Below are 26334 nucleotides of genomic sequence, written 5' to 3'. Positions count from 1 at the left end.
CCTTCACAGAACCCCCAAACCCGCACACCCCAAGAGCCAAGTGATTCCCTGGGAGAACCAAGTGACTCCTCCAGGTGCCTTCCAGCAGCACTCAAGGCTCTCAGTGGACCCTCACAGAGACCCTGCCCTTCACAGAACCCCCAAACCCGCACACTTAGAGCCAAGTGATTCCCTGGGATAACCAAGTGATTCCTCCAGGTGCCTTCCAGCAGCCCCCGAGCTCTCAGTGGACCCTCACAGAGACCCTGCCCTTCACAGAACCCCCAAACCCTCCCTGCACCCCCACCTCACACCACCCAGAGCCGAGTGATTCCCCTGGGAGAACCAAATCATTCCAGAGCTGAGTGATTCCCCTGGGAGAACCAAATCACTCCAGAGGTGAGTGATTCCCCTGGGAGAACCAAATCATTCCAGAGCTGAGTGATTCTCCTGGGAGAACCAAATCATTCCTCCGGGTGCCTTCCAGCAGCACTCGAGGCTCTCAGTGGACCCTCACAGAGACCTTGCCCTTCACAGAACCCCCAAACCCGCACACCCCAAGAGCCAAGTGATTCCCTGGGAGAACCAAGTGACTCCTCCAGGTGCCTTCCAGCAGCCCCCGAGGCTCGCAGTGCCCGCACCCCTGTCCCCGCCGTGTCCCGGGGTCACACACAGCACGGCCAGCACCGTCAGGGCCTTTATTGCGCTCCGAGGCGCAGCCCCCGCCGCCGCAGGTCGGCCCTCGCCGCCCTGATGTGCTCCTGCAGCTCGGCCGCCGCCTCCTCGCAGTCGTTGAAGGTGGCCAGGCGGTAGCCCACGGTGGCCAGGGAGTAGCAGCCGAAGGCCACGAGCAGGTAGACGGGCAGCGGCAGCAGCGCCTGGCGGAGCGGGGCCGGCGGCTGCAGCCCCGGCGGGGCCAGAGCCAGCGCGGCCCAGGCCGAGCCCAGCAGGGCGAGTCCACAGAGCCACTGCGCCAGCTTGGTCATGGCGGCCTGGGGGGACAGGGGGAAGGGGAGAGTGAGAGACCCGTGAGAGGAACAGGGGAGACAAGGAAGGAGGAGGGAACCGGGAGAGACGGAGCGCCCCGCACCGGGCCCAGTCTCCCCCGGCAGAGTGGCCCCAATTCCCCCTGGGCCTCCACCCGCCGGACTGAGCCCTCCCCACAGACCCAGACCCGGACCCAGACCCGAACCCGAACTCGAACTCGGGGCCGGGCCCGGGCCTAGCCCCACCCCCACCTGCCTCGGTCCCGCTCCCGGTGCCGGTCCCGCTCCCCGCCCGGTGCCGCGATGACGTCACACCGGCGCCGTGCGCGAGGGCTGCCGGGAATTGTAGTTCTGCTGCGCGATGGCAGAGCGCGCCCCCTGCTGGCGGGGCGCGGCAGCACCGGGAGCCCCCCGGGAGCCCCGGTCCGGCCCCGCTCCCGGTGCCGCAGGAAGCGCCGGGCTTTGTCGGCCGCCTCCGAGGCCGCAGGAAGCATCTGGTTTCCTCCACGTCCGGCCGGAGGGGTGCCAGGGACCCGGCGTGGGAGCGAGTCCCGTCCGCCGTCCCACGGCTGCGGGAACCGCGCCGTTCCCACCCCCCCTCCCCAGCCGGGCAGCGCCGGTGCCCCCCCGGTGCAGTGCGGAGGGCACAGACGAGTGTGTGGTGCCCTGCCAAAGGCAGCAGGCTGAGCTGTGCCAGCGCAGCAGCTGGGGCTGGACCCCCACAGCCCCCTGCCCGCTCCAGTCTGCTCCAAGCCTGGCTCCAGTGGCATTTTCCTCCCTTGCAGGGCTGGGCACACGAGTTGCCAGCAGCACATCTCCCACCCTTGGCCACCCTCCCCTCCCCTGGGCAACCCAGAACCTACCCCAGGCTCCAGGGCCACTTCTAGCCACCCTGGCACACAGCAGGGCCAGGAACTGGGCTGGCAGCTGGCACAGGGGACAAGAAGCTACAAAGAAATGGCTTTATTGGGCAGGGGGGAGTCCCGGATCGGCCGCAGGGAGGGGGCTGCCCCAGGAAGGGGCAGCAGGACATCAATTTCTCTTCCTGCCCTTGCCAACAGCCTTGGCAGGGGGAGCGACGGGCGCTGTGGACTGGTAGAGAGTGGAGGAGATCTTGTTGATGTAGTAGAGACCCACCATGGAGAAGATGAGGCTACGGGGGCAGAAGGGAAGAGGCCGCTCAGCTGCTGGGGCAGCGATGTGCCAGGCTCACCCCAACACCTTGCCCCTGGCTCCCACTCCCCTATAAACCCTTCCTATAAACCAACAATTCCCGTTGGATCCCATTGAGCTGCCTTTCCTAAACCAACAATTCCCATTGGATCCCACTCCCCTAAACAATTTTCCCTTGGATCCCACTCCCCTGCCCTTCCTAAACCAACAATTTCCCCTTGGATCCCACTGTGCTGCCATTCCTAAACCAACAATTTTCCCCTGATCCCACTGTGCTGCCCTTTCTAAACCAACAATTTCCATTGGATCCCACTCCCCTGCCCTTCCTAAACCAATAATTTTCCCTTGGATCCCACTCCCCTGCCCTTCTTAAACCAACAATTTCCATTGGATCCTACTCTCCTGCCCTTCCCAAACACTTTCCCCTCAGATCCCACTGTGCTGCCCTTCCTACACCAACAATTTCCCCTTGGATCTCACTCTCCTGCCCTTCCTAAACCCACACTTTCCCCCTGGATCCCCCTCCCCTGCCCTTCCCAAACAGTTTACCCTTGGATCCCACTCTCCTGCCCTTCCTAAACCAATAACTTTCCCCTGGATCCCCCTCTCCTGCCCTTCCTGACCACCCTCCCTCAGACCGTGCTGCCCTTCCCACCAGCCCCCTGATGCTCCCTGCCCAGCCTCCTGCCCCCCTCCCGGTGTCCCCTGTGATCCCTCGGTGTCCCCTCAGTCACTCCCACCCCCCAGGGCAGCCCTGCACCTACTAGGTGGTGACACAGACCCCTCGGTGTCCCCTCAGTCACTCCCACGCCCCAGGGCAGCCCTGCACCTACCAGGTGGTGACACAGACCCCTCGGTGTCCCCTCGGTGTCCCCTCAGTCACTCCCACCCCCCAGGGCAGCCCTGCACCTACCAGGTGTTGACACAGACCCCTCGGTGTCCCCTGGGTGTCCCCTCAGCCACTCCCACCCCCCAGGGCAGCCCTGCACCTACCAGGTGGTGACACAGACCCCTCGGTGTCCCCTCAGCCACTCCCACCCCCCAGGGCAGCCCTGCACCTACCAGGTGTCCCCACAAACCCCTGGGTGTCCCCTCAGCCACTCTCACCCCCCAGGGCAGCCCTGCACCTACCAGGTGGTGACACAGACCCCTCGGTGTCCCCTGGGTGTCCCCTCAGTCTCTCCCACCCCCCAGGGCAGCCCTGCACCTACCAGGTGGTGACACAGACCCCTCGGTGTCCCCTCAGTCACTCCCACCCCCCAGGGCAGCCCTGCACCTACCAGGTGGTGACACAGACCCGGTGGATGAGGCCAGAGGCGAACAGGGCCAGCAAGAGGCAGGTGAGGACTGCAGAGAACCGGGAGACACACGATGCTCACGGGGGGCTCTGGCTGCAGCAGGATTTCCCCCAGCCCCAGGAAAAGCTCAAGAGGAGCTGCCACAGTTCCAGGGCAGGGCTGGGACCACCAGTGCCACTCCTGGAGCACCCCCAGCCCTCTGGACACCGCAGTGTCCCCGCTCCCCTCCTGGGCTCCCACAACACTTACTCTCAGGGAATATCTTGGCCTGGAAGCCCTTCCCAAAGATGAGGTTCTCCAGGTTGTTGAAGGCCTGCGTGTGGAGTTAAGGGACACAACGGGATCCTGCTGTCCTGCCGCCCTCATGTCCCACCCTCCCTGCGCCCTGGAAGGTGTTGGGGCCAGTTTGGGGTGCAATGGGGTCATGGGGGTGTAATGGGGCCCAGTTTGGGGTGCAATGGGGGCCATAGGAGGGTGTAATGGCGGCCAGTTTGGGGGTGCAGTGAGTGCCATAGGAGTGTGTAATGGGGAGGGCATCACGGCCAGTTTGGGGGTGCAGTGAGTGCCATGGGGGGGTGTAATGAGGAGGGCAGCAGGCCCAGTTTGGGGGTGCAATGGGGACCATAGAGGGGTGCAATGGGGAGGGGAACCAAGGCCAGTTTGGAGGTGCAATGGGGGTAATAGGGGGGTGCAATGGGGACCAGTTTGGGGGTGCAGTGAGTGCCATTGGGGGGTGCAGGGGGCTATAGGAGGGTGCAATGGGGAGGGCATCAGGCCCAGTTTGGGGATGCAATGGGGGACAGTTTGGGGGTGCAAGGGGGCTATAGGAGGGTGCAATGGGGAGGGCATCAGGCCCAGTTTGGAGGTGCAATGGGGGCCAGTTTGGAGGTGTAATGGGGGCTATAGGAGGTGCAATGGGGAGGGCATCAGGCCCAGTTTGGAGGTGCAATGGGGGCCAGTTTGGAGGTGTAATGGGGGCTATAGGAGGTGCAATGGGGAGGGCATCGGGCCCGGTTGGGGGGTGCAATGGGGGCTATGGGAGGGGGCGATGGGGAGGGCATCAGGCCCAGTTTGGGGGTGCAGTGTGGCTGGCAGTAGGGGGCTGTTACGGGGGCTGCCCCCCACCACCCCCGTGGTGCTGTTCCCAGCCCCCCGGGCCCTGCGGCCCCTCTGCCGTGCCCAGGGATGCCGTGAGGGAGCAGACGAAGAGCGCCGAGCCCAGCAGCCCGCCCTGGATGGTGAGCCACTCGGTGGAGGCCAGCTGCCGGCTGTACATCTGCATCCCGGCGAACAGCAGCAGCGACAGCAGCGACGACAGCGCCAGCGACGTGCCCGTGCCTACGGCTGAGCCCCGGGGCCGAGCTCAGGGCCCTGCCCTGCCCCCCTTCCCCCAGCGCAGCTCCCGTTAACGCCGTGCCCCCGATATCGTCCTGGCCTGTGACACCTCCATTCTCTCTCCCCGGTACCCCCCAACTCCCGTTAACCCCGTTATCCCCGTGCCCCCAATACTCTCCTGCCCCATCACACCTCCATTCCCTCTCCCCATTGCCCCCTGCTCCCGTTAACCCCGTTATCCCCGTGCCCCCAGTACCCTCCTGCCCCATCACACCTCCATTCCCTCTCCCCATTGCCCCCTGTTCCCGTTAATTTGGGGGTGCAGTGTGGCTGGCAGTAGGGGGCTGTTACGGGGGCTGCCCCCCACCACCCCCGTGGTGCTGTTCCCAGCCCCCCGGGCCCTGCGGCCCCTCTGCCGTGCCCAGGGATGCCGTGAGGGAGCAGACGAAGAGCGCCGAGCCCAGCAGCCCGCCCTGGATGGTGAGCCACTCGGTGGAGGCCAGCTGCCGGCTGTACATCTGCATCCCGGCGAACAGCAGCAGCGACAGCAGCGACGACAGCGCCAGCGACGTGCCCGTGCCTACGGCTGAGCCCCGGGGCCGAGCTCAGGGCCCTGCCCTGCCCCCCTTCCCCCAGCGCAGCTCCCGTTAACGCCGTGCCCCCGATATCGTCCTGGCCTGTGACACCTCCATTCTCTCTCCCCGGTACCCCCCAACTCCCGTTAACCCCGTTATCCCCGTGCCCCCAATACTCTCCTGCCCCATCACACCTCCATTCCCTCTCCCCATTGCCCCCTGCTCCCGTTAACCCCGTTATCCCCGTGCCCCCAGTACCCTCCTGTGCCATCACACCTCCATTCCCTCTCCCCGGTACCCCCTGCTCCCGTTAACCCCGTTATCCCCGTGCCCCCAGTACCCTCCTGCCCCATCACACCTCCATTCCCTCTCCCCATTGCCCCCTGTTCCCGTTAACCCCATTATCCCCGTGCCCCCAATACCCTCCAGGCCCATCATATCTCCATTCTTTCCCCCAGGTACTCCCCGTTCCCGTTAACCCCGTTATCCCCGTGCCCCCAATACCCTCCTGCCCCACCACACCTCCATTATCTCTCTCCGGTACCCCCTGTTCCCACCCCGGTTCCCGGTTACCCCCCGTGCGCCCCCCGTTACCCATGGTGCCCCCAGCCCGTCCCGGTGCCGCTCCCGGTGCCGCCGTTCCGCGCATGCGCGCTCCGCCCAGCGCGCAGCAGAGACACGGCAGCAGCGCCGGGCTACGCCTCTACGCATGCGCGAGAGGCCCCGCCCCTCCCAGCGCGTCCCCTGGCGGCCCGGGAGTGGCACTGCAAGTCCGCGTAGTCCCGGAGCGCCCTCTGGCGGCGGGGACGGGAACAGCGCGGGGACGGGACCCCCGCACCGGGACCGGCACCGGCACCGGGACTCCCTCGGGAGCACCCCCGGCATCACCGCCGGTACCGGTGCCATGCTCATTCTGCCCGCAGCCCGCCCCCGGCGCCGCTCCCCGAGCGTCGCTCCTCGGGGGATGCTCGGTGATGCGGCGAGAGCATCCCCGCTCCACCCCACCCTCACCCCCACACCGGTGCCGCCCCTCCGGTGCCTCCACCGCCCTCCGGTGCCGGCGGGGCGGGCGCCGCCGAGCATGCGCGCCGCCGCCCCCCGCCCTCCCCCCGGCTCCGCCGCTCCCTGCAACACACCGGGGCGATCGCGGCCGCCGCTGCCGCCGCCGCAGGCACGGGCGCGGGTAGCGGAGCCATGGCCGAGGGCGAGGACCTGCAGACCTTCACCTCCATCATGGACGCGCTCGTCCGCATCAGCGTGAGCGGCCGCGGTGGCGGCGGGGGGGCGGACGGGGGTCCTCCGGGACCGGGTCGCCGTGGCAACGCGGCGGGGACTGGGGGGGAGGGCGATGCCCTTGAGGGGTGGGCGGGCAGCGGACCCGCACCCCGACTCACCGCAGCGACCCCCGGGGAGGGCTGTCCGTCATCGGGACCCCCCCACACCGAGCCGTGGTCGAGCCGGAGCACCGGGTACGGAGAGGGCGGCCCCATCCCGGCCCCGATCTTGGTGGCCAGCCCGGTCCTGGCGCTGGTCCCAGCGGCGGGGCCGGTCCGGGCTGTGCTGTGGGTCCAGCCTCAGTCCCCATCCTGGCCCCCATCTCCATCCTGGCCCCCATCTCCCTCTCCATCCCAGTTCCACCCCCACACCCATCCCAGTTCCCATCCCAGCTCTGGGCCCATCCTGGCACTATTCCCAGTGCTGGTCCTCATCCCCATCCCAACCCTGGGCCCATCCTGGTGCTGATCCCAATGGCGGCCCCATCCCTGCCAGTCCTGATACTGGTCTGATCCTGGCCCCAGCCCCAGTCCCATCCCCACATCAGGCCTGGGTCCCATCCAGGTTCTGATCGCAGTCCTGATCCTGGTTCTGACCATGCTGCTGCTCCCAGGCCTGATCCTGACCATGATGCTGGTCTCTGTCCTCATCATCCCCCCATCCCTGCTCCTGATACTGGTCCTGGTTCTGGTGCTGCTCCCAGGCCTGATCCTGACCATGATGCTGGTCCTGCTGCCAGTGCTGACCCCAGTCCTGGTCCTGCTGTGGCCCCAGTTCCCATCCCCAGTCCAGCCCTGGGCTTCATCCTGGTGCTGGCCCTGGCATTCCTCAGACTGCTCCCAGGCCTGATCCTGGCCCAGCTGCTGATCCCAGCTCCATTCCTCATCGCAGTGGCAGCCCTGATCCTCATCCTGCTGCTGGTCCTGCTGTTTGTCCTCATGCCATCCCTGGTGCTGGTCCCAGGCCCCATCATTGCCCTGATGATGGTCCCAGTCCTTGTCTCCATCCCAGCCCAGGTCCCAGTACTGGTCCTGATCCTGGTCCTGGTGCTGATCCTGGCCCTGTTGTTAATTCCAGGCCCTGGTGCCAGTCCCAGCTGTGATACTGGTGCTTAACCCGTCCCTGATGCTGATTCTGGCCCAGGTGCTGGTCCCAGGCCATGATCCCAGCCATGAAAGTGATCCTTGCCCTGATGCTGGTCCTGGCCCTGGTGCTGATCCTGGCCCTAATCCTGGCCCCGGTGCTGATCTCAGGCCTGATGTTGATCCTGGTGCTGCTCCTGGCCCTGGCCCTAGTGCTGGTCCCAGGCCCTGATCTCAGCCCTGATGCTGCTCCTGACCCTGATGTTGGTCCTGGCCCTGGTGCTGGTCCTGGTGCTGATCTCAGCCCTGGTGTTGATCCTGTCCCTGATGTTGATCCTGGCCCTGGCCCAGATCCTGGCTCTGGTGCAGATCTCAGCCCTGGTGCTGATCTCAGCCCTGGTGCTGATCCTGGCCCTAATCCTGGCCCCGGTGCTGATCTCAGGCCTGATGTTTATCCTGTCCCTGATGTTGATCCTGTCCCTGATGCTGATCCTGTCCCTGATGTTGATCCTGGCCCTGGCCCAGATCCTGGCTCTGGTGCAGATCTCAGCCCTGGTGCTGATCTCAGCCCTGGTGCTGATCCTGGCCCTAATCCTGGCCCCGGTGCTGATCTCAGGCCTGATGTTTATCCTGTCCCTGGTGCTGATCTCAGCCCTGGTGTTGATCCTGTCCCTGATGTTGATCCTGGCCCTGGCCCAGATCCTGGCTCTGGTGCTGATCTCAGCCCTGGTGCTGATCTCAGCCCTGGTGCTGATCCTTACCCTGATGCTGGTCCTGGCCCTGGTGCTGATCCTGGCCCTAATCCTGGCCCCGGTGCTGATCTCAGGCCTGATGTTGATCCTGTCCCTGATGTTGATCCTGTCCCTGATGCTGATCCTGACCCTGGCCCAGATCCTGGCCCTGGTGCTGGCCCCATCTGGTTCTCAGCGGGTGACGCTCCCGCTCTCTCCGCAGACCAGCATGAAGAACATGGAGCGGGAGCTGGTGTGCCCGGTGTGCAAGGAGATGTACAAGCAGCCGCTGGCACTGCCCTGTACCCACAACGTGTGCCACGTGTGTGCCAGCGAGGTGCTGCTGCAGCACGGCCACCTGTACTGCGACCCCACCTCCGAGCCCACCTCGCCTGCGGCCACCCCCTCCACCCGCAGCCCCCGCCTGGGCCGCAGGGCTGTCCCCAAACCCGACCGGCTGGACCGCCTCCTCAAGTCAGGTGGGGCTGGAGGGGCTGCCAGGAGGGACAGGGCAAGAGGGGGACAGCGATGGCTGGAGACAGCAGGGGTGGCTGAGGGGATGGGGACAGGGGTGGATGGAGGGGTTTGGGACAGCCAGAGGGGATGGGAACAGCTGGAGGGGACAGAGATGGCTGGAGGAGAGGGGTGGCTGGTTGGAGGAGATGGGGACGGGGCTGGAGAGGACAGGGGTGGCTGGAGGGGACAGGGATGACTGAAGAGGACAGGGGTGGCTGGAGCAGATGAGAACAGAGATGGCTGGAGGGAACAGGGATGGATGGAGAGAATGGGGTGGCTGGAGAAGACAGGGGTGGCTGGAGAGGTTTGGGGCAGCTGGAGGGGATGGGCACAGGGATGGCTGGAGGGGTTTGGGACAGCCAGAGGGGATGGGGACAGCTGGAGGAGAGGAGGATGGTTGGAGGAGATGGGGACAGAGATGGCTGGAGAGGATGAGAACAGAGATGGCTGGAGGGAACAGGGATGGATGAAGAGAAAGGGGTGGCTGGAGGGGTTTGAGGTAGCCAGAGGGGATGGGGACAGGGATGGCTGGAGGGGTTTGAGACAGCTGGAGGGGACAGAGATGGCTGGAGAAGAGGGGGATGGCTGGAGGGGACAGGGATGACTGAAGAGGACAGGGGTGGCTGGAGCAGATGAGGACAGGGATGGCTGGAGGAACGGGGATGGGTGGAGGGGAGGTGAATGGCTGGAGAGGATGAGAACAGAGATGGCTGGAGGGAACAGGGATGGATGAAGAGAAAGGGGTGGCTGGAGGGGTTTGAGGTAGCCAGAGGGGATGGGGACAGGGATGGCTGGAGGGGTTTGAGACAGCTGGAGGGGACAGAGATGGCTGGAGGACAGGGATGGCTGGAGGAGACAGGGATGGATGGAGGGGAGGTGAATGGCTGGAGAGCATAGCAGAGGGAATAACAACAGCAGAGGGGATGAGGATGGCTGGAGAGGACGGGGACAGGGATGGCCGGAGGGGTTGGGAGCAAGGACAACAGGAAGGGATGGAGGTGGGGATGGGGCTTTTTGTCCTGCTGACCCCCATCCCCGCCTCCCTCCCACAGGCTTCGGCACCTACCCAGGGCGCAAGCGGGGCGCCGTGCACCCCCAGACCGTCAGCTTCCCGTGCCCCGCCTGCCAGCGGGACGTGGACCTGGGCGAGCGGGGCCTGGGCAGCCTCTTCCGCAACCTGACCCTGGAGCGCGTGGTGGAGCGCTACCGGCAGACCATCAACATCAGCGCGGCCATCATGTGCCAGTTCTGCAAGCCCCCACAGCTGGAGGCCACCAAGGGCTGCACGGAGTGCAAGTCCAGCTTCTGCAATGAGTGCTTCAAGCTCTACCACCCCTGGGGCACGCAGAAAGCCCAGCATGAGCCCACGCCCCCCACCCTCACCTTCCGCCCCAAGGTGGGTCCTCCTGCCCACATTAATCCTCCTGATTAAGGCTGAGGGAGTTGGGATTGTTCAGCCTGGAGAGGAGAAGCTTTGGGGTTACCAAATTGTGGCCTTCTGGTGTCTGAAGGGAACTTTTGAAAGGATGGGGGAAGACTGTTTACAAGAGTCTGGAATGACAGGACAAAGGGCAATGGGTTCAGATTGAAAGAGAATAAGTTTAGGTTAGATATTAGGAAAAAATTCTTGTAGTGAGAGTGGTGTGGTCCTGGAACAAGGTGCCCTGGAAGTGTTCAAGGCCAAGGTGGGGCTCTGAGCAATGGGGTCTGGTTGAGGATGTCCCTGCTCATGTCAGGTGGGTTAGAACAAGATGATCTTCCAGGTCCCCTTCCAGCCCCAGCCATTCTGTGATTCTGAGATCTGGGGATGCAGGGCTGGGACTCTGCAGGGGCGGAGGGGGTGCAGAGCCCCGCTGAGCCCCGCTGTGCCCGCAGGGGCTGATGTGCCCGGAGCACAAGGAGGAGGTGACTCACTACTGCAAGACCTGCCAGCGGCTGGTGTGCCAGCTGTGCCGCGTGCGCCGCACCCACACCAGCCACAAGATCACCCCGGTGCTCAGCGCCTACCAGGCCCTCAGGGTAAGGGCTCCAGGGGCCAGGCTGGGGCTCTGTGGGGAATTGGGGGCACCACAGAGCCCCAGTGCAGATGGGGGGTGTGGGGCGGGGGCTGCTGGCGCCACATCTCATCACCTTCCTGCAGGAGAAGCTGACAAAGAGCCTCGCCTACATCCTGAGCAGCCAGGACACGGTGCAGACCCAGATTGCTGAGCTGGAGGAGACAGTGAAGCACACAGAGGTAAGGGCAGGGTGTCCCCATCTGTCCCTGAGTTGTCCCTAGGCAGGGGTGGCACAGCCAGCCCAGTCCCCTCTGGTCCCAGGAGGTGCCACACGCTGACCCTGCCGTGTCTGTGCCCGGCAGGTAAATGGCTCACAGGCCAAGGAAGAGGTGTCCCAGCTGATCCAGGGGCTCTGTGCCATGCTGGAGGAGAAGCGGGCCACGCTGCTGCAGGCCATCGAGGAGTGCCAGCAGGAGCGGCTGGCCAGCCTGCACGGCCAGATCCGGGAGCACCAGGCCATGCTGGAGAACTCGGGCATGGTGGGCTATGCCCAGGAGGTGCTGAAGGAGACTGACCACCCCTGCTTTGTCCAGGCTGCCAAGCAGCTGCACAACAGGTATGGGCTGCGGGCACGGGGCTGCCAGCGGGGGTTGGGACCCTCTGGTGCCCGAGGTGGCACCCTGACATCCCCGCTCCCCTGTGCTGCAGGATCCTCAGGGCCACCGACTCGCTGCAGAGCTTCCGTCCTGCAGCCAACGCCTCCTTCAGCCACTTCCAGCTGGATGTCAGCAGGGAGCTGAAGCTGCTCACTGACCTGGCCTTCATCCGAGGTAAAGGCACCGGGACCTGGGCACCGGCTGTGCCCCGTGCCAAGGCACAGCCCCTGCGGGCAGAGCGGGTCCCTGCCCGCCTCGGAGCTGCAGCTCAGCCACAGTGCCCAGGGCTGCTCGCGGATCTGCCGGTGCCCCCTCCCCGTCAGGGACAGCCCCCGCCCCAGCAGCCCCCAGAGATACCCCTGCCCTGCCCTGTGCCAGGGCGTCCAGGCCAGGGGCAGGCAGGCAGGGCCATGGTGCCAGGTGAGGGCAGCAGCAGTGCCGCAGGGTGAGTACGGAGCTGCCCCGCTGCCGGGCGGGCGCTTCCCGCAGGGCAGGAGCCGCGTGGCCCTGCCAGAGCCGCTGGCGACACGTTTCAGACCTGCTTCTACCTCTCTTTGTTTATAGGCTGCGGCCGCTGCCGAGGCGTCACCGAAGTAACTGAGGCAAGTCACACCCCTGCCCCAGAGCCGCCCCGCTCTCTCTTCCCATCCCTCCATCCCTCCATCCTGCTCCCACCCCGGCCCCGCTCCGCCGCCATCCTCCATCCCCGTCCTGCCCGCCGGCGCTGGCAGCCGGTGGCTCTGCCTCCTCCATCTGCCGCAGCTCCTCCTGCCCTCCCACCCCCTCTCGCCACATTTCTATCCCCATCCTCACCCCATTTCCATCCCCCTCTCGCCCCATTTCTGTCCCACTCCTTGCTCCATTTCCATCCCCTTCCTTGCCCCATTTCTGCCCCCTCTCACGCCATTTCCACCCCCCTCTCACCCCGTTTCTGTCTCATTCCTTGCTCCATTTCCATCCCCTTCTCGCCCCATTTCTGTCCCACTCCTTGCTCCATTTCCATCCCCTTCCTTGCCCCATTTCTGCCCCCTCTCACCCCATTTCCATCCCCCTCTCGCCCCATTTCTGTCCCACTCCTTGCTCCATTTCCATCCCCTTCCTTGCCCCATTTCTGCCCCCTCTCACCCCATTTCCATCCCCCTCTCGCCCCCTTTCTGTTCCCCTCCTTGCCCCATTTCTGCCCTCTCTCACCCCATTTCTATCTCCCTCTTGTCCTGTTTCCATTTTCTTCCTGCCCAAATTTCTGTCCAATCTTGACCTGTTTCCATCTCCTTCCTTGCCCCATTTCTGCCCTCTCTCACCCCATTTCTATCTCCCTCTTGTCCTGTTTCCATTTTCTTCCTTGCCCCATTTCTGTCCCCTCTTGCCCTGTTTCCATCTCCTTCCTCACTCCATCTCTGCTCAACTGTCACCCCACTTCTGTCCACACCCTCACCTCACTTCTGTCCCATTCATGACCTAATTTTCTGCTCCCTCCTCATCCCATTTTAGCTCTCCCTTGCCCCATTTCAACCCCATCCTTGCCCTGTTTGCACTTCCTTCTCATCCCATTTCCATTCCCCCACTTTCCATTTCCATCCCTGTCTCACCCCATTTCCATCCCAGTCTCACCCCATTTCCACCCCAGTCTTACTCCATTTTCATTCTCTCCTTGCTCCATTTCCACTCCTCTTCTTGTTTGATTTTCTTCTCCCTCTTTGTCCCATTTCCATTCCCTTCCTTGCCCCATATTTGTCTCCCCTTCACCCCATTTATGTCCTCATTCCTCCCCCATTTATGTTTTTGTCTGTACCCCATTTCTCTCCCACTTTCACCCCATTTCTCTCTTCTTCCTCACTCTATTTCCACCCCTCTTCACATCCCATTTCTTTCCCCCCTTATCCCATTCCCATCTGCCTCCTCACCCCAATTCCATCCTGCTCACCCCATTTCTTTCCCTTTTTGCATCCCATTCCCACCTTGTCCTTGCCCCATTGTTGCCCCGTTTCCATCTCCTTCTGTCTGTATTTCCATCCTACTCTTACCCCATTTCTGTCCTCTTCCTCTCCCATTTCCATCCCTCTCCTTGCCCCATTTCTACCTCTCTCATCATCCCTTTTCCTTTCTCTTCCTCACCCCATTCCCATCCTTTCCTTACCCCTTTTCCACCTGCCACCCTTCATCTCTCCTCCCCACCCTGCCTCTGTTCCTGCCAGTACCTTCTGCCACCCTTCATCCCCATCTCCTCCTCCTCCTCTCCTGCTGCCTCCACTCTCTCTCTCTCTTTCTCTCTCCTCCCTCCTGACTTGCACTCGGCCTGTCTGGTCCCTGGAGCCCCACAGCAGCAGCTCCTCTGTCTCCCCGACTCTCGCTCTCCTCCGGTGCCGACACACGGTCCTCCGCAGTCAGACCCCTCTAGACTCTGCTGGTTGTGCGTCCGTCCGTCCGTCCGGAATCCCGGAATGCCCCCTCCCTGCGTCCGGCCGCCTCCCCGCCCTCGGGGTGAGGGATGCTGCCTGACGCCCCGCTGCCGCCTCTCCCCGCAGCGCCCGAGGCCCCCGTCATCGACACGCAGCGCACCTACACCTACGACCAGATCTTCCTGTGCTGGCGGCTGCCGCAGCACTCGCCGCCCGCCTGGCACTACACCGTGGAGTTCCGCAAGACCGACGCCAAGGCCAAGGGGCTGAAGCTGTGGCAGCGGCGGGAGGAGGTGAGGGGCACCTGCGCCCTCGTCGAGTACCTGGACACCGACAGCGTCTACGTGCTCAGGGTGAAGGGCTACAACAAGGCGGGTTTCGGGGATTACAGCGAGGACATCTACCTGCACACGCCGCCCGCCCCAGGTGAGAGGGGCTGGGATCGTGTCGGGGTCACCAATTGTCACCAAAGGTGATACAGAGACTCCATCATCAGAAGGCATGAAAAAAGGCAATTTATTATTAGGAATCTACAGTTCTTATAGAAACAATGGTGGACCTAAGACCTGATTGGCCTTTAGGAATCTTCTCTCACCTGTTGGTCAGGAAGGGACAACTCCTTCTTGTAAACATCTTTGACAAAGAGAGATTGCCCGCCAGGTGCAGGGACTGAGATAATTGTTTTAATTATTTCTCTGAACTTTCTCACAGCTTCCCAGGAAAACCCTGGGAGAACTATGTCTCTGTCTGTTCAGAGGATGTGTGATGACCACACATAGGTGCTTGGATCAACACGGGGCGCCCCACTGTGCTGCACTGCTCACCTTTCTCCTCTTTGTCTGCTCCCCACAGTCCTCAACTTCTTCCTGGACAACCGCTGGGGCTTCAACCGGGACCGGCTGGCCATCAGCAAGGACCAGCGCGCGGTGCGCAGCGTGCCCGGCATCCCCATGCTCTTCGCCGCCGAGCGCCTGATGACCAGCTGCCACCTGTCCATCGACCTGGTCATCGGCGACGTGGCCATCACCCAGGGCAAGAGCTACTGGGCCTGCTGCGTGGACCCCAGCTCCTACCTGGTCAAGGTGGGCGTGGGGCTGGAGAGCAAGCTGCAGGAGTGGTTCCAGGTGCCGCAGGACGTGGTGAGCCCCAGGTGAGCTTGGCGGGTGCAGGGTTTGTTCCTACCTCCCCGGCAGGCACCGGGGTGTGGGGGGATCTCCAGCCTGTCCCGTGGGTGGACTCACCTGTCCCCGCTCCACAGGTACGACCCCGACAGCGGCCACGACAGCGGGGCAGAGGACACGACGGTGGAGGCACCTCCTCCCTACGCCTTCCTCACCATCGGCATGGGCAAGATCCTGCTGTCGCACGGCTCGGCCCTCACGTCCCGCGACCCCAACGGCTGCACCGTGCCCTTGCCCCCGCGCATTGGCATCTGCCTGGACTACGAGCAGGGCAAGGTGAGCTTCTACGACGCCGTGTCCTTCCGCGAGCTCTGGGAGTGCGGCGTGGACTGCTCGGGGCCCGTCTGCCCCGCCTTCTGCTTCATCGGAGGGGGGGCCCTGCACCTCCAGGAGCTGGTGGCCAACAAGCAGGAGAGGAAAGTGACCATCGGGAACTTCGCCAAGCTGGACTGAGCCACGCCCGCGGCCCCCACATGCCCCCCGGGCACCCTGCAAGCGCCAGGGGGACACAAGTGGCCAGGGAGCAGAGCAGAGCAGGGGTGGCCCCGGCCCTGCCACCGCTGGGGACAGGCCAGGTGTTTGTTTTGTGGGATGGGGGGGACGGGGGCAGCTTTGCCGTCCCCTCCTCACCCTGTCCGCCTGCCCCTAGCTCCAGCTCAGCCCCGGGCTGCTCTGGGCTGGGGCTGTGGGCAGGGCTGGCAGAGGGTCAGCCCTAGAGATGGGTCAGGGAGGGGGACGGGGCTGCACAGGGAGGGGGGTGGAAGGTGACAGTGGGGTGACAGTGCAGGGGAGAGGCTAAGTGCTCGTTGGGGTGTGAGAACGTGGTTGGTGGTGGCTTGGGGCATTAAATCAGTCTAGGGCTAGTGGTGGACCAAGGGAAAAAGGTGTGAAGGAAGGCATGTTGTGGCAGTGCAGGGGAGAGGCTGGGTGCTCGTTGGGGTGGGGGAGGCAGCTGGGGTGGGGGAGAGGGCTGGGGGGGAGGCTGGGCTGGAACAAGGTGTGAAGATGTTTTGTAAAATGGCTCATTTTCAACGTGGATCATCTGGCTGCAGCCAGGCACAGCCCCTGCACGCAGCCAGTGTGGGGTCCCTCCCGTGGCTCCTGGGCACCACAGTGCTTGCTGCCTGCTCTGCCCTGTCCTTGGGGAGCAACGTGCCTGGCCAGCCCTGCACATGGCCTGAGGGCCACATTTGGCTCCTGTTACACCACTCAGTGCCCAACCCATGGCCTGGGTGGGCTGGGCCTGCAGGGTCTGGACGTGACCCACCAGGGAGCCACAGCACCGTGGGGGCTGTGCCAGCAATCCCACACCGGGATCTGTCCGAGCTGCTGTCATTTCTCCTGGGTTCTGTTACAACAAACGCTGTATTTTCATGGTTTCCTACAATAAACTGCAGTGCCAGACTCGTCCAGAGCTCCCTGGCACAGGGGGCCTGTGGGACTGAGCTGTGCGTGGGGCCAGACTGTGCATGGGGTCAGGGTGCCAAGGGACATGGGGCCTTGGGTCTGGGTTGGCTGGGGGTCACAGGGCTGTGGGGTCTCAGGGTTATTGGGTCACAGGGCTATGAGGTCACAGGGCTATGGGGTAGCAGGGCTGTGGTGCCATGGGGCTGTGAGGTTGCAGGGCTGTGGGGTCTCAGGGCTGTGAGGTTTCAGGGCTGGGGGGCCACGAGGCTGTGGGGTCTCAGGGCTATGGGGTCACAGGGCTGTGGGGTCACAGGGCTGGGGGTCTCAGGTCTGTGAAGTTTCAGGGCTGTGGGTCTCAGGGCTGTGAGGTTTCAGGGCTGGGGGGCCATGAGGCTGTGGGGTCTCAGGGCTGTGGGTCACAGGGCTGGGGGGTCTCAGGGCTGTGAGAGTGCAGGGCTGTGGGGTCACAGGGCTGGGGGGTCTCAGGGCTGTGAGGTTGCAGGGCTGTGACTCTCTGGGCTATGGGGCTGCAGGGCTGTGGTGCTGGGCTGGCCATGGGGCAGTGAGCCCAGGCTGTCCAGAGCACGTGTCCAGAGGTGTGCACGGGACTGGGGCCGTGGGGCCGGGCTGTCCTTTGGGCCGTGGCCAGCAGGTGCCAACCCTGCCCAGCCCGGGCAGTGCTGACGTGTCAGGTCCTACCCGTGCTCTGCCTGGCCACATGGTCACTGCCACTCCGTCACAGGGGGCTCCTGGAGGGGACATCTCTGGGCCAGAACAAACTCCTTCAGCACTGCTGGGGAGTCCAATCCAGCCAGGGGGGCTGCTGGATGCTGAGGCTCCTTCTCAGAGTGGGTATGGGAGCTGGACCCCCGCACCTGGGTACTCTGCATGGCAGCTGGAGGGGCCACAGGCAGGGCAGGGCCCTCCTGGGTGGGTGCCTGTCCCTGGAGATCCCAGTCCCCAAGCTGGAAGGGGAGGGGGCTGCAGGGCTGAGCCCTCTGTGAACAGGCAATGCTTTGTAGGGCCCAGCCCTTCAAATCAGTCCCCTGTTCTGATCCCTGGGGCCCTGCCCAGGACTGGGGGGGCTGAGAGGGGAAGCAGCAGTGCCAGGCACACCCCATCCCCTTTGGGGCTCTGTCCTAGGCACACGACCCCATGCCCAGCTGGCAGAAAGGGGGGGGGGGGGGGGGGGGGGGTTGCTCCACTGTGCCAGACCCCCCATCAGTACGCCCCCCCAGCAGTCTCGGGGAGCCCCCCTGTTCTCCAGAGAGCCCCAGCCCCTTGCCTGCACCCCAGCCCAGCTCTGATAGCTGCCAGCACGTGCCAGGATTCCTGGGCACCTGGCACAGCCATGGGCCCCACCCAGAGCCCACATTCTGTGGCCGAGGGCTCCATCAGCTGCCCGCTGCTGGGCTGCTCCTGGGGCTGTTCCCAGCCAAGCACTGGCTCCGTGCCTGTGACCACATGGGCTTTCTTTGGGGAAGGGTTGGTTTCCTTGTTTTTCTGCCTTTTCAGAGGTTGCCAAAACACTCCCTGTGCCCAGGAACAGGCCCAGCTCAAACTGGGGCTGCCAAGGGGCCAGCGCTGCGCTCCAGGGATGGCTGCTCCCAAGGTCTGTGCCCTGCTGCTGCCACACAGCCTGTTCTTCCAGCACCCCCAGAGCCTTTTTGGGGCTCACTGAGTGTTTGCAAGAGCCTGAGCCCACAGGGGAAGGGGAGCAGGACATGCTGCATGCAGCCAGTGACACACGTGCAGCTGCCCTGGCACCGGCGCATTCCGCCTGGGCAGCCACGGGGAAAGCGGGCACGTCAAACCAGACACGTTAAATCATGAGCAGAAACCGAGCAGGAAGGGTGAGAGGGATGGCGTCTGGCAGGACATGTCACATCCAGAGGTGTGCAGGGACCAGGGACACGGTGACACCCCCAGCACCGAGCCCAGGATTGCCTGGAATGGGAAACAAGAGCCACCGCCCAAGCTGAGGTGGGTGACAGCCACGTCAGGGAGTCACTGTCCCAGAGAAGCCCCCCTGGCACACCACGGCGCAGCCCTGGGGACACATGGCTGCCCCCATCCTTTTATTTTATCTGTGATAAATACAGCCCAGCCGAGGAGCTGCCACCCCGCCGAGCCAAGCCCGGCACCAACACCCCGCAAATAGAAATATTTATATAAAATAACACCACAAAAAGAGCCATTGAATCGCAGGGGGAGCACGAGCCCAGTCCTCCACCCCCGGCACGGAGCAGGGTTGCAAAGCCAAGCGAGTGCGGGGACCGTGGGGCGTGCGGGACCCTCCCTCCCCGCCGCCGATCTCCGTTCATCCAGTTCTGTCATGTGCACGAATCCGGCTGCTCCAGAACCATCCGGCTCCCGCTGCCCACGGCGAGGGGCCGAGCAGCACCGGGGCATGTGCTGCTCTCCCGGGAGTGGGGGGCTGCGGCCGCCCCCTCCCCTCGGCAGCCGCCCTCCTTCCCAGCGCGCCCTTCAGAGGTTGTCGGAGCCGGCGGCGGGGTTGGTGTAGGTGAAGGTGCCGGACCTCGTGGTGCTGCCGCCGGCCACCTTCGGGGCAGGAAAAGCGAGGGGGTGTCAGGATTGGGCTGAGCCCCCAGCCCGGAGCATCACAGGAAGAGCTGCGCCCTCTCCACGCCCACTGTGGGCAACTAAAAATCGCATCGTGCCACCGTGGTGGGCTGCTGCCCCCCATCCATGGGCACTGCGGGCACTCCGGGCCCCCAGGGACATCCCGACCCCCCCTCCCCGTGCGCAGGAGGAGCGGCGGTGGCCCCGGCCGTGTTCCCGCACGATAAGCCGGCCTGGTGAGTGCAAAGGTAAATATTTACCCAGGCCCCTGGTATTTGCTCAGGGTGAGCTGCTCTCAGGGAGCCGGAGCAGCTGGACACGGCCCCCGCCCACAGCCCCGCGTGGGGGGAGCACAGGGCGGCCCCCGCCGTGCCCAGCATCGCCTTGGAGAGCCCTCTGCGCCTCCAGGCAGCTCCCGGTGCCACAGGAGCGGCTGCAGCTCCTGTTCGGGAGCTGCCGGTGCGGGATGAGGGATGCTGGCTGCGGGAACTCAATCCCCCATCAGCTCTGCTGTGCCTCAAACCTGCTCCCCACCCACGGCAGAGGATGCGGGAGACCTGAGGGACCTGCGGGAGATCGGCTGCGACACAGCAGAGCAGGAGAAGGGGCAGGGTGGGCAGGCAGCGAGCCCCCTGACGCCGCTGGGGCGGGGCACGGGGAGAGGCTGCCCAAGGTCGCGGGGAGCTCCCCGGAGCCGGGCCGGGTCTGCCCGCGCCGGCCGCTGCTCCAGCCAGGCGTGAATGTTACACTCACCTCCGGGCCAGGCTGGTGTGGGACGAGCTCCCTGCACTGCCATCTCCCTGCCCTGCCACCTCCCACTAACCCAGGGATGCCCCCCTGCTCTCTGCCCTCCTGAGTGCCCAGGTGTGGGGCTCTGGCTCTCACCTGGCTGTAGGGGTTGGGTTTGCTGTTGGGGGACACGTAGCGCCCGTGGCTCTGGTACTGCAGGTATTCAGCCATGGGGTGGTAGGAGTCCTTCTGGCTCAGCAGGTCCAGCTTCCCTCGGCTTTTCCGGCGGCACGTGCAGGTGGACTTGGGGAGAAAGAGGGGTCAGAGCGTGGGGACAGGGACAGGGCACCAAGCAGCAGAGTGCAGGTGAGGACTGGGGTGGGGATGGGGCCTCACCATCAGGAGGAGACAGGTGAAGATGGTGAACAGCAGCAGGATGCTGACCAGCACCAACAGAGCGATGGCCCAGTCCGGGATCATGGGTGCTGGAGCTGGGGATATCACTGCTGCAGAGCCTGAAAGGAGTAGAGCTGTGTGTGCACCACAGGCAGAACTGGGACAGAGCCCTGAGACATCCCTGGGACAGGGTCTGAGCCCTGCTGCATGGGATCCTGCCTGACACAGGCACTGGGAATGGGCACTGGCCCCACCCTCTGCAAGCCCCAGGCCCATCACAGCACCAAGCAGGCCCCTGCCTCAACCAGGACAGGGCAATGCTTCTGGATCCCCCCAAGCTCCATCCTCTCCCTCGCCAGCCTCTCACTCTGGATGCTGTCCAGCTGCAGGCCCATGATGAAGCCATTCTGGTCCAGGCTCTTCCTCAGGCGCTGCTCAGCAGCGTCGGCAGGGACGGCATCACTTCCATTCCCAAACACGAGGGTGGACTGGACCTCCACCGAGCCTTGGCTGCACAGGAGGAGGCATCAGCACCCAGACTGCCCCCCAGGGGCTACAAACCGGGGGGATACACTGCAGTACACCAGCCCTGCTGCTGCTGCTGCTGCTCACCTGTACTGCAGCTCGCTGCACCCGGTGTAGGTCTGCGTGCCCATGCAGCCCGCGCAGCCAAAGACGTGTTGGAACTGGAAGAAAGCATTGAGGTCACGGCCACCTCCCCACAGACACAGACTGACACCCCTCCTTTCCTGTCTCTGTGCAGAACTGGCAGAATGGATGCTCCAGGTGCTTCCATGGAAAGCCCCAAGGTTAAGGGGTTCCTTCCCATCACAGCCCAAGACCTCTGCCCCAGGGTGAGCTGGTTCCTTCCCAGCACAGCCCTCTGCCCCACGGTGAGGGGGCTCCTCCCCAGCACAGCCCTCTGCCCCAAGATGAGGGGGCTGCTCCCCAGCACAGCCCTCTGCCCCACGGGGAGGGGGCTCCTCCCCAGCACAGCCCTCTGCCCCAAGGTGAGGGGGCTCCTTCCCAGCACAGCCCAGGGCCTCTGCTGGCGGGGCTGGCACTCACCATGGTCAGCACAGTGCGGCTCAGGCTCCTGTACTCCTGCGATGCTGGGTCACGCAGGCTCTCGTTGAAGCTCCTGTTGATGATGCGGAAGGACAGCGGGACACGGACGAGCAGCTGGAGGGCAGCAGGCAGCTGGGCTGAAGTTTTGCTGGGGTTGGGACCACCCTGGGTGGGAGCTGTGCTGCCTTCAGATGTTATCTGGGTGGGAAAGACCTGAGCACTGGTGCTCCCATTGCCTTTGGTGCTGCCGTGCATGGTGGTGGGAGCAGCAGAGCTGCCGTTGGTGCCAAACTGGGGGGCCCAGCTGCTGCTGTTTGAGGTGGCATTGGCATGGGGGATGGCTGGGCTGCTCTGGGCAGGCACCACAGTGCCATTGGATGTGGCATTGCTCATGGAGTGGTTGCCAAACTGGAAGTTCGTGGTGTTTGTGCCAGGGAATGCGGTGGCATAGGGGAAGACAGAGGTTTGGGGCCGGCTGGGCCGTGTGCTTTTGGGGAATACATTTGGCAACACGGTGGTGGTGGTGGTCTCCGTGGTCATTTCCACGGTGGTGGTTTCGGTGGTTTCCATCTCCATGGTTGTCTCGGTGGTCATGGCACGGATACCTGGAGGAAATCCCCGGAGTCAATGGCTGCAGAACAGTCAGGGAAGGTTTCACCCAAAACAGCTCATCAGCTGGACACTGTGGGAAGCACCACAACCCCCAGCAGCCAACAGCCAGCTGCTGTTGCCCACGAGGCTAAGGAGACCTTCAGCAACGCCCCACGATCGGGCACTTGTGACACCACCGAGGGTCCAGGCGGAGCTGGCTGGGCACTGGCACCTGCACTGTGCCCAGCCCTGCAGACCCTGGCGTGTCCCTGACATGCTGGGGGCCACCCAATAAAGCCCCCCTTACTGTGGGTGACAGGCTGGGGTGCCCTCACGCCCTCCAGACCTGCCTGGCCTGGCTGGGGGCCAGTACAGGCAGCTCCCGGGCAGGTTCCCAGCGGCTGCTGCAGGAGCCAGCGGCACTGGAGGAGAGCCCGGGGTCCGGGTGCTCACCGGGACACACCTGCATTCCAGCCCGCAAGCCCCGGGCACAGCCTGCTCCGGCTGGTCCCGGCACAGCCCAGCCCTCGGCCGAGCCCTTCGGACATGGCAGAGGGGCCACGCTCTGAGCCCCCAGGTACCGAAATTCCCGGGCACAACCAGCCCCGGGGTGCTGCACCCCAGAGCCAGAACAGCGACAATGTCCCTGCTGCCAGGATGCCACTGGCTCCAGTATCCCCCCATCCCTGCTTTGAAATGGATCCTGTTCTGCTCCCCCAGCCCGGCTCCAGCCCCTCACCTGTGCCCAGCCCCTCACCTGTGCCCAGCACCAGCAGCAGCAGAAAGGCAGTGAACGCCATGGGGCTTGTCCGGGCGGTCCCGGCGCCTCTCGGGGCTCGGCAGCAGCTGCTCTCCCGTTAGCTGGTGGCACACGCCTCAGTGCAGGGATCCGGAACTGGCAGCTCGACAGCGGCCTGAGCTTTATAGAGCACCTGGGGCAGGTGGGGAGGCCCCGCCCCGCCGCCGGCTCCGGGCAGGGGGGTCGTTCAGCCCCGCTTGGAACAGGGGTGCCACCGCGCTCATGGGGTCCCCGCAGCATCAGCCCCCCAGGTTGGGTCTCTCGCACTCCCCTGGCTCGGGGAGACACCGCTGGCAGCGTCCCTGTGCCACGGGTGGACCCAGCCTCGGGTGGGCACAGCAGCTGGGCATCCTGGTGTAGAGGCAGGAGCAGCATCTGCCGGGCTCCCTGGGCTGAGCGACAGGTGCCAGGAGCTGGTGCGGGACACCGGGGGGGACACGGAAGCCCCCAGCCCCTCGTGCAGGGGGGGCCTCATCCTCTGGCTCAGCCCAGGGTTAATCATTACCGCTGGTCATCGCCTCGCCCTACACTCAAATAAACACCAGTGACCCCCCCGAAACGCTTACGCAGGTACAGCCCAGGGCCCCACGACATCCCAGTACCTCCCAGTAAGCTCCCTCCAGGAGCCAGGGCCCCCCTAGCAGGCACAAAGCCCCATCCCCAGTCAGGACACGGGTGATGCCAGGTGCCGTGCTGGGTGCCAGTGCCCCACCCCAGAGTAACGGGCGCTGCCCGTGCCTGGGCAGGTGACACGTGCTTCTGGTACGGATGGGCAACAAAAGCTACTGGGGAGTGGTCCCATTCTGCCCCTGCCCTGCAGAAATTCCTGATCCCTGGGAGAGCCCCAGTCTCTCAGGAGGGTGCTGATTCCTGGGGGGGTCCCAGTTCCTGGGGAGGTCGTGGTCGGGGTCCCCACACTTGGCTCCTGGCCAGCCAAAGTGCCACCCCAGCCACGCCAAAGGTGAGGTGGTGCTGAGAAGGGGAGCAGAGAGGGGGAACCCTCTGTGCTGCAGTGATTGAGGACAAGGGATGGATGGCAGTGCAGGTGGAGTGGGACCCAGCAGCACTCTGCTCCCCCCACAGTGACTGCAGCCTTGGCAAGCCAGGCCACGTGCAGGCAGGATGCAGGCAGCACCTCTGGGCAAACATCTCCTTCCCAAAAGGCCTCACCACGGGAATGGCTCTCCCCGTGCAGTGATGCTGCTCTCTGTTCCAGCCCTAATCCCCCTCCCCACTCAGCTCTGGGGCCTTTCCCCTGAGCCTCCCCTTCCCGCCAAAGTGAGGGCTGCAGTTTTCCTCCTGCACACACTCACAGAGGACACACTGTGTGGGGGGCTCAGGGGCAGGAGGGTCCCAGCAACTGCTCTCACCCACCAGCCCTGGGAGCAGGGGCCATGTGTCCAGCCTGTCCATGCCCAGTGGATCCCCTGTGTCCCCCCTGTCTGTGCCCGGTAGATCCCCTCTGCCCAGCCGATCCCCTGTGTCCACCCTGTCTGTGCCCGGTAGATCCCCTCTGCCCACCCTGTCTGTGCCCGGTGGATCCCATGTGCCCACCCTGTCTGTGCCCGGTAGATCCCCTCTGCCCAGCCTGTCCATGCCCGGTAGATCCCATGTGCCCACCCTCTCTGTGCCCGGTAGAGTCCCTGTGCCCAGCCTGTCCATGCCCGGTAGATCCCATGTGCCCACCCTCTCTGTGCCCGGTAGATCCCATGTGCCCACCCTGTCCATGCCCGGTGGATCCCCTGAGTCCGCCCTGTCCGTGCCCGGTGGTCCCCACTCGCCCCGTCCCCGCCCCGCGCGTGCCCGGCTCGGGCCGGTGGCCCCGGACCTGCGGCGCTCCCTGGCGGGCGCAGCCCCGCACGACGCTCCCGCCGCGCACCGGCACCGGGACCAGAACCGGGACCGGGAGGGGGAAGGGGACCTCTGCTGGCGTGAGACCGGGAGCGAGACAGAGACTGGGACTGGAGCGAGAGCGGAACCGCTGCTGGGAACAGACCGGGAGCGGCATCGGGAGTCGACCGCAGTAATGCAGAGCGGGAGTGAGACCGATACTGGGGCGAAACGGGAGCGGGAGAGGGAGCAGGATATAGAGCAGGAGCGGAGCGGGACCGCAGCGGGAGTGGAACCGGGAACGGTACTGGACCGGGAGCAGAAGAAGGACCGGAACAGTAACGGGAACCGCGGTCGCCCCTCGCAGCTCGGGGGCGCGGGAGGAGGCGCTCAGTAGCCAGCGGTGATTTCACCTGTCCCGGTACTCCCGGGGAGAGCCAGCTGCCCAGAGAGGCACAGGCCCCGGCCCCGGTCCCGGCCCCAACACCGGAGGGCAACCCCGCGTTGCCCTTTTAAGAGGGGCCCGGTGCCGCCGCGCCCATTGTCGCCGCCGCCGCCGCGGGGCGGGGGGGCCGGGCCGGTGCCGGGCCGATCCCCTGTGTCCACCCTGTCTGTGCCCGGTAGATCCCCTCTGCCCACCCTGTCTGTGCCCGGTGGATCCCATGTGCCCACCCTGTCTGTGCCCGGTAGATCCCCTCTGCCCAGCCGATCCCCTGTGTCCACCCTGTCTGTGCCCGGTAGATCCCCTCTGCCCACCCTGTCTGTGCCCGGTGGATCCCATGTGCCCACCCTGTCTGTGCCCGGTAGATCCCCTCTGCCCAGCCTGTCCATGCCCGGTAGATCCCATGTGCCCACCCTCTCTGTGCCCGGTAGAGTCCCTGTGCCCAGCCTGTCCATGCCCGGTAGATCCCATGTGCCCACCCTGTCCATGCCCGGTGGATCCCCTGAGTCCGCCCTGTCCGTGCCCGGTGGTCCCCACTCGCCCCGTCCCCGCCCCGCGCGTGCCCGGCTCGGGCCGGTGGCCCCGGACCTGCGGCGCTCCCTGGCGGGCGCAGCCCCGCACGACGCTCCCGCCGCGCACCGGCACCGGGACCAGAACCGGGACCGGGAGGGGGAAGGGGACCTCTGCTGGCGTGAGACCGGGAGCGAGACAGAGACTGGGACTGGAGCGAGAGCGGAACCGCTGCTGGGAACAGACCGGGAGCGGCATCGGGAGTCGACCGCAGTAATGCAGAGCGGGAGTGAGACCGATACTGGGGCGAAACGGGAGCGGGAGAGGGAGCAGGATATAGAGCAGGAGCGGAGCGGGACCGCAGCGGGAGTGGAACCGGGAACGGTACTGGACCGGGAGCAGAAGAAGGACCGGAACAGTAACGGGAACCGCGGTCGCCCCTCGCAGCTCGGGGGCGCGGGAGGAGGCGCTCAGTAGCCAGCGGTGATTTCACCTGTCCCGGTACTCCCGGGGAGAGCCAGCTGCCCAGAGAGGCACAGGCCCCGGCCCCGGTCCCGGCCCCAACACCGGAGGGCAACCCCGCGTTGCCCTTTTAAGAGGGGCCCGGTGCCGCCGCGCCCATTGTCGCCGCCGCCGCCGCGGGGCGGGGGGGCCGGGCCGGTGCCGGGGCCGCGCGCTCCGGGGCGGGCGGGATGGGGGGGTGGGAGCACATTCCGCCGCGTTGCCGGGACAGCCGTCGCCGTGGCGACCGGTCCCTGCCGCCGAGCCGCGGTGCGCGCCGCGCAGTTCCCACGGA

The 26334-nt window shown here is 65.0% G+C and overlaps 5 protein-coding genes across 6 annotated transcripts; 1 reads left to right on the top strand and 4 right to left on the bottom strand.

Moving 5' to 3' along the window:
* Window positions 1–663: 663 nt before the first annotated feature.
* DPM3 (dolichyl-phosphate mannosyltransferase subunit 3, regulatory) lies at window positions 664–1371 on the bottom strand. Of its 2 annotated transcripts, none has more exons than XM_041397266.1 (2): window positions 1222–1371; window positions 664–971 (listed from the first exon to the last, which is right to left on the bottom strand). In XM_041397266.1, exon 2 carries the CDS (start codon window positions 963–965, stop codon window positions 678–680), a length of 288 nt encoding a protein of 95 aa, XP_041253200.1. In that variant the 5' UTR covers window positions 966–971; window positions 1222–1371; the 3' UTR covers window positions 664–677. The 2 variants fall into 2 exon arrangements, with proteins under 2 accessions (XP_041253200.1, XP_041253199.1); XM_041397265.1 differs by having other exon boundaries at window positions 1218–1344.
* A 542-nt stretch (window positions 1372–1913) lies between these two features.
* Window positions 1914–4815, bottom strand: LOC121332136 (keratinocyte-associated protein 2). Its single transcript, XM_041397263.1, has 4 exons — window positions 4626–4815; window positions 3686–3749; window positions 3419–3485; window positions 1914–2118 (listed from the first exon to the last, which is right to left on the bottom strand). Exons 1-4 carry the CDS (start codon window positions 4716–4718, stop codon window positions 1998–2000), a joined length of 345 nt encoding a protein of 114 aa, XP_041253197.1. The 5' UTR covers window positions 4719–4815; the 3' UTR covers window positions 1914–1997.
* A 278-nt stretch (window positions 4816–5093) lies between these two features.
* Window positions 5094–6072, bottom strand: KRTCAP2 (keratinocyte associated protein 2). The gene is made up of 2 exons (XM_041397264.1): window positions 5941–6072; window positions 5094–5357 (listed from the first exon to the last, which is right to left on the bottom strand). The coding sequence occupies exons 1-2, from the start codon at window positions 5993–5995 to the stop codon at window positions 5119–5121; spliced, it is 294 nt and encodes a 97-aa protein (XP_041253198.1). The 5' UTR covers window positions 5996–6072; the 3' UTR covers window positions 5094–5118.
* Window positions 6073–6493: 421 nt separating this feature from the next.
* TRIM46 (tripartite motif containing 46) lies at window positions 6494–15766 on the top strand. The gene is made up of 10 exons (XM_041397268.1): window positions 6494–6603; window positions 8658–8913; window positions 10003–10346; window positions 10826–10969; window positions 11091–11186; window positions 11310–11563; window positions 11656–11777; window positions 14129–14428; window positions 14855–15152; window positions 15261–15766. The coding sequence occupies exons 1-10, from the start codon at window positions 6541–6543 to the stop codon at window positions 15634–15636; spliced, it is 2253 nt and encodes a 750-aa protein (XP_041253202.1). The 5' UTR covers window positions 6494–6540; the 3' UTR covers window positions 15637–15766.
* A 2914-nt stretch (window positions 15767–18680) lies between these two features.
* On the bottom strand, window positions 18681–21759 carry MUC1 (mucin 1, cell surface associated). The gene is made up of 6 exons (XM_041397283.1): window positions 21367–21759; window positions 20911–20984; window positions 20666–20808; window positions 20299–20417; window positions 20059–20205; window positions 18681–19152 (listed from the first exon to the last, which is right to left on the bottom strand). Exons 1-6 carry the CDS (start codon window positions 21757–21759, stop codon window positions 19078–19080), a joined length of 951 nt encoding a protein of 316 aa, XP_041253217.1. The 3' UTR covers window positions 18681–19077.
* Window positions 21760–26334: the final 4575 nt, after the last annotated feature.

This window comes from Onychostruthus taczanowskii, unplaced genomic scaffold (genome assembly GCF_017590055.1).
Source record: "Onychostruthus taczanowskii isolate IOZ18803 unplaced genomic scaffold, ASM1759005v1 scaffold138, whole genome shotgun sequence".
Classification (NCBI taxonomy): Eukaryota; Metazoa; Chordata; class Aves; order Passeriformes; family Passeridae; genus Onychostruthus; species Onychostruthus taczanowskii.
The sequence above is the reverse complement of the archived record's forward strand: the minus strand, read 5'-3'. Positions and strand labels throughout refer to the sequence as shown.